General features: G+C 47.7%; 1 protein-coding gene across 1 annotated transcript in view; it reads left to right on the top strand.

Annotated features, from left to right (window-relative positions):
• ITFG2 (integrin alpha FG-GAP repeat containing 2) overlaps window positions 1-11,204 on the top strand; it is a 15,415-nt gene continuing 4,211 nt past the window's right edge. The window contains exons 1-11 of the mRNA XM_064463219.1: window positions 1-225; window positions 1,664-1,759; window positions 2,209-2,250; window positions 3,105-3,282; window positions 3,586-3,725; window positions 4,154-4,302; window positions 5,339-5,433; window positions 7,942-7,995; window positions 9,686-9,777; window positions 10,299-10,416; window positions 11,017-11,190. Of these exons, the coding sequence (XP_064319289.1) occupies window positions 130-225; window positions 1,664-1,759; window positions 2,209-2,250; window positions 3,105-3,282; window positions 3,586-3,725; window positions 4,154-4,302; window positions 5,339-5,433; window positions 7,942-7,995; window positions 9,686-9,777; window positions 10,299-10,416; window positions 11,017-11,190 (1,234 nt within the window). The 5' untranslated portion in view covers window positions 1-129. The remainder of the gene's footprint in view (window positions 226-1,663; window positions 1,760-2,208; window positions 2,251-3,104; window positions 3,283-3,585; window positions 3,726-4,153; window positions 4,303-5,338; window positions 5,434-7,941; window positions 7,996-9,685; window positions 9,778-10,298; window positions 10,417-11,016; window positions 11,191-11,204) is intronic.

An 11,204-nucleotide genomic window follows, 5' to 3' on the forward strand; every position in this document is an offset into this window, starting at 1 on the left:
TGGGCGCGTGCGCGCCCCGCCTCCGTTTGTACCCGCGGAGCCGCCGTTGCCCCCAGCCTCTTCAGCCTGGCGGCTGGCTCGGTGGCCGGTGGCGGGAGCTCCGCCTCTGCGCCTGGTGGTGGCGGCGGGATGCGGTCCGTCAGCTACGTGCAGTGCGTGGCGCTCGACTTCGGCGGCAGCCTCTTCCCGCACGCCATCTGCCTCGGGGACGCCGACAACGACGCGGTCCGCAGGCGGGGGTGGCCGCTGTGGGCGGGCGGGGCGGTGTGGCAGTAGCGGCCCTGGGACAGGCCCGGCCCCGCCGCGGGGCTGAGGCGGGCCCGGGGCAGGCAGGGTACTGGGTCCGGTTTGGGTGGCGAGCCGGGACGGGGTGAGGGAGCTGGGCTTGACCGGCCTGGGGAGCGCCTGGCGCTGCCCGCAGCCACCGCCCCCTTGCAGTGGCGGGTCGGGGCCACAGTCGCAGGTTGTAGCGGAGGAAGCTAACCCGGGGCGGCGGGAAGCACCGATGGGTTGGTGTGGCACCAGAGCAGGTGCCTGGAGGAGCTGGTGGGCCTGCTGTCCCTGGGGGGACTCGGAGCTTGACGGGTGCCTGAGCAATGTTAGGGACACGGGAGTTGGGTCAGATAATCCCCAGAGGACGGTCCCTTGCAAACTGAAGGTTTTTAGTGATTCCACCAGTTAGACATGGCTGGGCACTCTTGGCGTGGGCCCTGGATGATGTATAGCTAGCAGAGAGGTTATCTGTTGGTCCCAAAGGCAGATGCTCTCCTGGCATGGTGGTGGCTTTGTAGAGATGTGGGGAAATGCTTTGCTGGGGCACAGACAGAGTAGAGCCAAGTTGTCTAGACCTGTATGATGGATGGATGTACATCAGGAATGTTGCAGTCAGCCCCACAAATGGTTATTTCTGATGGGTCTGATTTGTCTGTAACTAGGAAAAGGTTAGCTCAACCAGATATATGTAAACTGTCCTTTCTTCTTAACAGCCAAATTTTATTACAGCAATGCAGTAGATGATGAAACAAATTTTCCCATAAGGAGTTGTGTTATGTGGGGTAACGTGTGCAGGGAGTTACAAAATGCACACAATTTAAATACACAGAGGCATGATGCAGAAGATGGGATAGCAGTAGGCTCGTCAGCTCTGGTGGTTGGTGATTTTTACCAGTCTTCTTTAAAGACCTTTCTGAAAGACCTTTACCCTCTCATCACTGAGATTGAACATCCAGTGTAAAACTGTTGTAAGCATTCTTGCAGCCTCCTTCTGGATGATTACATTTTCCTTGTTGCTATCATCATCTTCAGCTGGTTCAAGAAAGATCAAGTCAATCGAGATTGAAGGGTGGAAGGTGGGGTGATGATGATGATTAGCAGACAGGATGTTAAAACAGTCAGTGATGCAACTCTGAAACAATGGCTAGAAAAGCAAAGATGTTGATCTAAGGAGCCGCTCTCCAGCTCTTCTATCCATGAGAGTAGAATTAGGGTGGCTTTTTTCCCCCAAGACCTTCTGTTTATTCAGGTCTGTCTTTGATTCTTGTTTTGCTTTGCTGCTTCTTCCAACAGAGTGATTTTTAGATATGTTTTCTGTAATTATTGCTGGGTGGGAATGCTGCTACTGTAATTGTGAATTTCTTCTTACTAACCAAATTCTCTTGTACAGCTGAACGAGCTAGTGGTGGGAGACACCAACGGGAAACTCTATGTTTACAAGAATGATGATAGCAAACCCTGGGTTGTGCGATCTTGCCAAGGAATGGTCAGTTCTTGACAAAATTTTTAAGTGCTTGGGCCTTTTGGTGTATGTGCAGCCAGCTGTCCTTGACCACTACCTAGGAAAAAGTAGGCGGGAGGGGAGTGGCATCCAGAATTGGTTCTGATGCCTTTCATGTAGTTATGCAAGACCCAGCTTTTGCCCACAGTTAGCCCTGTGGATGAGAAGTGATGAGCAAAGTACTGAACAAACACAGGAACTGGGCTTCTGTCCCACCTTGACCCCGGTCCTGTGCACTGTGGATTTTGCCCAGGTCTCTGGGCAGTTGTGTGGTGAATATGTTTCTGTCCCTGACTCTCCTCTTTTTGTCCTTGAAAAGGCTGTTTAGAGTTCAAGGGACGGTTTATGAGAGAGGAGGGGGTAGGGCAGAGGCTTATCCCAAAGTGCTGTTCTGGGTTGCCTTCACTCATGTGTGGCCTTCTTTTCTCTTGCAGCTCACATGTGTTGGTGTGGGAGATGTGTGCAATAAAGGAAAGGTGAGAGCAGCCAAACGGTTCCCAGCTGTGTCTGTAGGGTATGTGGAAGGTGCTTAGGAGATTAGGGTCATGTCATATCCTCACTGTGGGAGGAGGACAGGTTGCAGGTGCTTCCTCTCTAGGATCTGCCCTTGCTCACAGACTTTTAGCACTCCTGTTTTAAAACTGTTCTTCTCTTTACATATAACCTGTATCTGTCTGAGCCATATGCAGGTTTTAGTGAGCAAGGCAATCCATCCTGTCTTCAGAAAGCACTACTGATTTGCATGTCTATCTGTGTGAGCACCACAAGGCTTTGGTGGTTTGAGGGTTGCTCCTTTTCTTCAGAGGCTTTTGCCCTGCTCTGTGCTGGTCTCTGCTGTGGGCCACGGCCCTTCTGCCACTTGGCTGTGTGCATGTAAGGTCATCTAAACAAGACTGAACCACAAAATAGTCTAGTCTCCCAAGCAAATTCCACTGGTTCTAATATGACTCCTTTTGCTAGGTTGCTATTTCTGGTGGTTAGACCAGGACCACTGAGTCTAAAAGTCACAGTTTAGGCGCCCTGCCCAAAATACCATAGCTATGTGTGCTCCATAGCTTAAGTGGGGAGCAGAGCTAAAGTGAACATTGAGAAAGTCGCACATTGGGGATTTCATGCACACATCAGCATGATATCCTAGTCTGACGAGGATGAACAAGAAGCTTGGACCCTGCTGTACCTGAGTAGTTTGTATGCTGGCCAAAACCCTTCTCTCTGTAGCAGTCACTGATCTTGATGGATCTACCCTTGTATCTTCCCTTGCCCTGCTGTGGGACAGCTTCTCCAGTCTCTAAAAGAGGAAAAATAAAAATGTTTTTCTTTTCCTTCTTAGAATCTTGTGGTGGCGGTGAGTGCAGAAGGATGGTTTCATCTTTTTGATCTGACTTCTCCAACTTCCAAACACCCAGATGCTTCAGGCCACCATGAGTTGGCAGCAGCAGAAGAGCAGAAGCCGGTGTTCAAGCAGCACATTCCTGCCAACACCAAGGTCATGCTGATCAGTGACATTGGTGAGCTGGGAAGCTGGTGAGGGAGTTTGTGGGTATGGGGTGGGGCGGGGGAGAGAGAAGTGTGTGGGACTCAGAAGGAAATTACGATCTTACTGAAACAGATGCTCTAACAAACCACAGCCAAGTCACAGAGGAGAGAAGCAAGAACCTCAGGAATTTTCCTGAAGTGCAAGTTCTCATTACAGGATTGGGATCCTCAGGGATGTTACCTGACAGAAACCAGCACAGTGGTTTCTGAATGCTGGGGCTCCTAAGGCTATGAAAGCCTCAGGTAGCCGATCTACCTCCTTGTATTCCCTGCAGATGGAGACGGGAAGTGTGAGTTGGTGGTGGGTTACACTGACAGGGTGGTACGTGCCTTCCGCTGGGAGGACTTGTCGGACAATTCAGACCATGTCTCTGGGCAGCTGCTCCTATTGAAGAAATGGCTTCTAGAAGGTCAGGTAAGGAAATGTGATGTTCAGACCAGAACTTGTCATACAGTCTTCAAGAGGTGGCTCTCCCAAGGGAATAAGCACAGAATCAGTCATATGAACAAAGCAATTGTCTTGTTGATGGCTTGAAAGGAGATTTGCCCAGTGGTTGTCCTATACATGCAGAGCAGCTGGTGGGTTGGTCAGGGAAACAGTCAGTTGCTCACACCCAACTAGAGAGCATTAATGGAAAATACTAGTATGTTCTTAAGTGGCTTTTGGTAGGGAAACAACCTTTTAGTATAACTTGGACATTTTGCTTCTAGCTGAATTTGTTCAGCTCCTGCTCAGCTCTATCAGAAGACCTGCCACATTCAAGTTTAGGTGCAAGGAGCACAGTGAACCCTTCTAAGGCATTTAAAACTCAGTTCAACTATACTTTTCCTCTGCCAGTATAGGTGGACAGCCTCTCTGTGAACCCAGGCCCTGATGGCTCACCGGAAATGATGGTGTCTCAGCCAGGCTGCGGTTATGCCATTCTGCTGTGCACCTGGGACTCTGAACAGCAGGCCGCAACAGAGGGAAGAGACAGTTCTGTCCCAAGCAGGTGAATCTAATGCATGGGATAGATGAGATTCTGCTGTAGATGCCTGTCACAAGGGAGTACCACCATACCACCTGTCTGAGGTGGGGGTGCTGTCATTAGTCTTTACTTCAGTGACTTGCTGTGCTGCTGGGAGCTCATGACTTAAGCCCATCACAAAGATGAATACTACTGCTTTCCTTGTATCCTACTGTCTTCTCCTCAGGTTGGGCAGGGAGAGTGGCAAAACCAGCTCACTGAGGGGGGGCAGTACTGGGGGCTAAGTCAGGGAAATGAGTGACCTGGATCTCCAGAGAAAGAATGGCAGGCAATCTGGTGACCTGTCTAATGGTGGGAAGGGTAGCAACTGAAAGGCTGGGCCAAGCCCAGTTGGTCTGAAGCCCAGGGTCACACTTTGGGTTTGTTCACTCATTTCTTCCAGGTGAGGTAATTGGAGGTTTTCCTAATGAGACCCCTGATAGCCAGTGCTGTAAATCACAACCAGAGAAATTGGGATGAGGTTATTGTCCTTGGTGCTGGAGAGACCCATGTGGGGAATTCAGGTGCTTCTGTGATCTGTAAGACTTTAAGGGAGACCTAGAAAACTGCAGCAGGAGGGGAGCTAGGGAAGTCTCCATCATATCTTGGAGACCTTAGTGGAATGGTATCATGCTAGCCAGAAGCCAGGCTCAGAACAACCTGTTCAACACCGGGCAGACACGTCCTCAGTGATAAGCAACCAGGCTTATGTGACAGTAATGGTAAAAATTCTTTCTGTGATTGGAATACATGTTTTACTGATTTTATTATTTTTTTTTGTCAATCTCCAGTTTTCTGATGCTCATTATGGGTTTGTTTTTCAAACATTAGTGAGTTCCATACCTGGGGTGGCATGCATTCTTTTCCTTGATCTTTACCATTAAAGGCTAACCTATGCACAAACTCTATCAGTCTCTGGATTTGTAGAGCTTTGGTGTACACCACTCTTGAGATTGTTCTGGCACAGTCCCAGACACGGTTCCCTAACCTTTCCCTCATGTCTGTCTCTCTTTTTTCCTAGCGAGGCGCCTGTTCGAGATGTTGTTCTACACCAGACATCTGGACGGATTCACAACAAGAATGTTTCCACTCATCTTATTGGTAGCATTGGCCGAGGTGAGAGATTAGGAGCTTGGGGTCTCTGGCCCAACAGTTGACCCCAAGTTTTTTTTCAATACATCAGTCCAGCATGAAATCAGATTTTCTGCGGTTGAAAAATAACAGTGGGAGGCAGCTTCAAGAACAGAGGAAACTCTGCTTCTGTTAGCCAGCTTCCAAAGAAAGACAGCTGTTGTTTGCATTTGAACTTTTTATAGCCTTTGTCCTTCCCTGTTTAGCTCTTACTCTTCACCTAGCACATCAGTTTCTCTGCAGCTTCCACTGGCCTGCATTTACTCATCCTGAATTGCTGCCATGCCTTGCTCCTGCTGATGTCCTTGATCTTTGCTTTTGCATGGCTGCGGCTTATGCCCTCTTCTTAGTCCCTAGATGCATCTCTAACTTTTCACAGCCTCATCTTTATTCTTGCTTTTGTGCTTTCAGCATCTGATTCCCAGTATCTGGCAGCTGAGCATATCCTGCTCTTTCTTCACCTATGTAGTCCCAAGCCCTCCAGAGCTGCTTCCATATTTCATTTATATCATTGTCCTCTGCCTCCTTCCAATGTATTCTGTTCAGCTGTTGTATCTAAACTGTCCACAGCTGCTGGCTCCTCTCAGCCGTGACACACTGCTGTTGTGTCCAGACTTGTCTAACACACTGCCACTGCTTCCCTTGTGCAACTGCTTTGTGCTCTGACCCGTGCCTGGTGCAGCTGCTGAACCCTGTTTTGGTACCTATGGAGAATAAGCAGCTTTCACTCCGTCTTGGAGCATGTGGGCATAATACAAGAAGGCAGAAAATTCTCAATGCAAATCATTCTGTCTGCAGCTGGCTAGAATCCAGCTGCATATACTCTGTCCCAGTATTACCCCCTGCATTGCTGTCTGAGAGTGATTTAGGCTGTCCAGTGTAATTAGAGCTGGATGAGAAATCTGCTGAAACCCCACCTCTTCCCCAGAGTACCCTTCCTCCCCAGTTCCTAAGCTTGTCATGTTTTCAGCATCTCGGATGCTACTCATAGTAGCATCTGAGATGGTACGTGGCCAACAGAGCATGAAATCAATTGTTTCACTGCATACAAAGCCTTGCATCTAATGAGAGGTGCCTGTGAAAAATGAAGGCACGCAGAATAAGGGATGAAGAGATGGTTGTGAAAAGCCCACTGATGCTGGACCATCAAAATTGAAACAGCTGAAGAGTACTATGCTGACCAGTTTGTAAGAGAGACACAGCAGATCTTTTGGATCACAGCCTGTCTGGATAAATGTCAGCTAGGGACAACAGAGCACTCAAACAGCTGACTGTTTACTTTAAGATGATCTGTGGAAATAGGATAGTCAGTGTCCTGGGAGCGTGCAGGATGTTGTAGCTTGGAGCTGTCTATGGGCAGTGGAGGTAAGTTTGCAGCATTAAGTTATTCTGGGGAAAACTCCTGTTTGCTTTTGGCTCTGCTGGCTTGTCCCTGACTATGAGGTTTCCTGGATTCCTGCAGACCACAGGAGACTACAGGTCTCCTGTGTTGTTGTTGAAAGGACTAAATGCAGCTATGGTTGAATACAGCTCCAGTCTTCCCCTGCCAAGTGTGATATCACTTCCAAAACTTGACCTTGCATATGTCTTCTGACTGGTAGCTAGGTAGAGAGTGTACTGAAGGGCTGAAGCAGCCCAGTGGTCAGGGGATTCTCCTCTTCAGATTTAACTGGTCACATTTGTCAGTGCTGTCCTGCACACAACTGTGACATACATGCTTTGGAGAGGATGCTGCTTGCAGGAAGTTCACAGCTGTGTAAACATAGCCCAAGAAAGCCAGGGCTGAGTGTGTAGATGAGCATGAAGGCATATGTCTAATCTGCTAATAAAGCAAGGGCTTTCTAGCATCTGACCAGTGTTTTGCTGGGAGAGGATCACTGCTTCTGTGCAGTTTTGCTGTAGCGAAAACAATAGAGTTGGCAGCACAATATCCACAGACTCATTCAGGAGCTGCCATGGAGGTGCTGATGTGACTGAGGCTTTGTTGTTCTGGTGGGATGTCTCTTTTTTTTTTTTTTTTTACCCTCCACCTTCTCAGAACAGCTGAAGGCCATATACCTGTCCTTGAAAGAAACAGTGAGGGTACAGTTGTTATACTCTTCTTTGGCTTCAGCTGTTCTTCACTTTGTCCCTTGTGATGGTCCTGCCATTTCTGGAGCCTGGAGAGGATGTGATGTAGTCCACTAAAATTGGAACTGCCGTGGGCCTGCAAGTGCGTATGTGGTACAGACAGACTTGTAGGTGCAGCCAGCAGAGCCAGACATGCCTATGTCAGTGCAAACCAAAGTTCTTGAGTTATGAGATGCCAGTACCCTACAAATAAAAGCCAGCATGAAGTATGTACATTTGGTTACAAGAATCTGCAGATATCTGCTGGGCAAAAAAAGGAGGCATGATGGATCAGCTTATTTGGGATCTTTTTGTTTTAGGAGAGGGAGGGGACAATGCTCATAAAATGGCATCAACTCCTGTAATTCTATTCTGCGTTTACAGGCTGTTCCAGTGAGAATAGTGGCTCAGGTCTCTTTGCCCTCTGTACTCTGGATGGTAAGTCCTACCACTGTCCTGGAAGAAAGGCCTGTGGGATGGCCGAGTTCTGTCAAAGCAGGGAACCAGGGGCTCTGTGCTTTTGGTTTTGCAAGAAGGGTGGAGCTGGGCTTCAGAAATGCTTCCTGGATCAGGCAAGAGAATTTGACTCAAAGACACCTTCTGCTGATGCATAAAATATGAAGGCATGAAAGCTAAGATAGGAGCCAAGGTAAGAGTTGTCACTGTGAGCAAATCCCCCATAAACCAGGTGTTTGATAACATGCCTGTATCTGAGGATGTGATGAAACATTAAAGCTGAGCCTGTCTTTCTGTTCCTTACTGAATTGGGTCTGGTATTGACCAGGCTTGCTCTCCCAGGAAACCTGTTGTGTTTTCTATCTGTTACTAATATCTGCCTTTCTCTACCCCCGGTACAGTCTATCCATCTGTGGATTACAAATCATTTTACAAACATTAATTACTTAAATGGTCCTATGGCCTATGGAGGTAAAAGTATTAAAGCCATGCTGCAGCGAGCAGCTGGGAAAATGAGGATGCTAGGTCATTGGCCCAAAGGCACATTGAAAGCTTGAGATGAAGAGTGAGACTAGACCTTTTCATCTGCTGACTCCTAAGTTGCCTGTTTACCCAGTGGTCAAAGAGCTGTTTGAGATGCCAGTTCAACAGTGCCATTCATGTAGGCAGGAACGTCTAAATCACAACAGAGATGTGTCCTTGTACTTGGAGGGACTTGGATTGTTTCCAAAAGCAGTAAAGGAAATGGATGCTGGAACTTGAATATTGGTAGAGAAGAGCTGGCCTCACACAGGCCTCCAGCCAGCTTCTCCTGCTGTGCCCCTGGCTGAGAAGTGATAGGACAGGCTTCAACAGGACAATGTAATAAGCTGAATTCCAGGTTTCTGTCCAAAAACCAATAGTGTGGAGATGATCTCTCTTACCAGAGAGGCAGCCTGGCCTTTTTGGGCCAGATGTCCACCTGCCCAATGATGTCCTGTTAGGGAATTTCTGATTATTCTTTGGGCCTGAACGCTGAAGCATCTGGCAAGACTTTCTGCCTCACTATGGTTCACTCATGAGCCTTACTGAGGCTGGAGGGCACTGTGAGGATAGATTCATGTTTATGTTCTACTCTCTCACAGCCATCCCCTCCCCGCAGTACTATCACAGTATCTCTGGATGATAGAAAAATGGTGTGTGAGGTAAGTGTCCAGTATGGTTTTAGCAGTCAAGAGGCCATGTTCATGCTATTAGCCAGCCAGCTCTCAGCTGATACCTGTCAACATGCTGTCTTGAGATCACATGATCTGTGGGACATGGTGAGCAGCTTCTAGTTTATTCACTGTCTCATGTGAGATCTGTCGATGTACTGTACTTTGGGAGCCTGTTTTGGGCAGTTTTCCTCTTGTCTTAGAGCACAACACAATTAGCAGGGCTGCTGCCATTTTTCCTCTCTGTTTCCAGTCACTAATTGCTAGATAATGGACTGCTGTCCTTCCCAGAACTGAGACTGTTATGTTATCAACCACAGCCTGTACCATCGGCCCAGCCCTCTGCCTGCAGACCCTAAGTGTAGGATTGTGCAGGGCCCAGTGTTGGCAAACATCTTGTGCCCTTTTAAAATTTTCAAGAATTTTCAAGACAATCTTTTTTCTTTTTCTTTTTCTTTTTTTTTTTTTTTCCCCTTCAGGGACATTGAAACTCATGGAGGGAGCAGACAAACTGCTCTGGTCTGTGCAGGTTGATCACCAGCTCTTTGCTCTGGAAAAGCTGGATGTTACTGTGAGTGTCTGTGAATAGGGCTGGGAGGGATGAAGACAAAAACTCAACATGGCTTTATGTATATGAATTTAGGAAGGGCGGAGGGAGTATGACTCAGCTGGAAAAGGCTTGGATTATCACAGGATGGCACACAGAATGCTGACTGTACCAGCACATTCTGCACTCATGTCAGTCTGTTCACTTGCAAGAGGTTGAGCTGTTTACCCTAGTAAGCCTAGCATCCTGCTATGAACTTTTTCATCTCCCAGCTGCTCTTTTGTGTTATTGCAAAGTTGAATTGTGTTGCACACTGCTATTACCCTGATTGTCTACAAGCTCTTGTGATATGTAAGGATTATGATAGAGAAGCGGTCTCCAAGTGCAAAAAGACTGGAAAAATGCAAAATGTCTGGACAAGATATCCAAAAGTGACATCTTATTCAGATGTTAGTGTTCTGTCTCTGAACAGGCAGGAAAGATTCTTGACTGCCTTTGGAAATAGTTGATATCCATGCTAATATATGATCTTACGGTTCCTGCAGGGCAATGGGCGCGAGGAGGTGATTGCCTGTGCATGGGATGGTCAGACTTACATCATTGACCACAACCGGACTGTTGCCAGATTTCAAGCAGATGAAAACGTCAGTGCATTCTGTGCAGGTGGGAAGCCTGACTGCAAAGACAACCCTCACAGCATTTCTCCCTCAAAGCTACTACTCCCATCTAGGATACCTGGAATCCTGTGTCCATCTCCACTAGGGAATTGTTTCTCCATGTGAATACTGCAGAAGGCCCAGCTAGTCTTTCCTCTGGTGGCATCTGGGAAAAGTAGGGGTTAGAAGAGGTGCTGCTGAGGTTTGTCTGTAATTTTGGGGTTTTTTTTCCTGTTCTTTTTGGGAGCTGCTACAGTGGTCTCTTGTCTTCCCCACTGTTTTTTTAATTTGCAGACTTCTAAGCTGTTCTCAGTTGGAAATAATGAGCCTCACAGAACCAGCCTGAGCCTTGGCTTTGCTCAGTCCCCTTTCTGACCTGCAAGAAGCAGCTTGCAAATCCCCAAGCTCCATGCATTAATAACAGTTTAGAGACACTTTCTGGGATTGTCTCAAAGGGACTTCACATACACAAGTACCTGTGGCTTTCATCCCAGGTGCTCACTGCTTTCTGCTAACATCTTTGGTATCTCATCATGAGAAGTTACCTATTTGCTTTCTCTGTCCTTTTGGAAGTATTAAGATCTCCACACTTTTTTGCTTTCTGCAGGCCTTTATGCATGCAAAGGAGGAAGGAACAGTCCCTGCCTGGTTTATGTCAGCTTCAATCAGAAGATCTACGTCTACTGGGATGTTCAACTGGAGAGAATGGAGTCCACCAACCTATTGAAAATCCTGGATTGTGACCCAGAGTTTGGAAGTCTCCTGCAGCAGCTGGGTGTGGGTGAGTGCAAAGGG

This window comes from Phalacrocorax carbo, chromosome 1, assembly GCF_963921805.1.
Source record: "Phalacrocorax carbo chromosome 1, bPhaCar2.1, whole genome shotgun sequence".
NCBI classification, from domain to species: domain Eukaryota; kingdom Metazoa; phylum Chordata; class Aves; order Suliformes; family Phalacrocoracidae; genus Phalacrocorax; species Phalacrocorax carbo.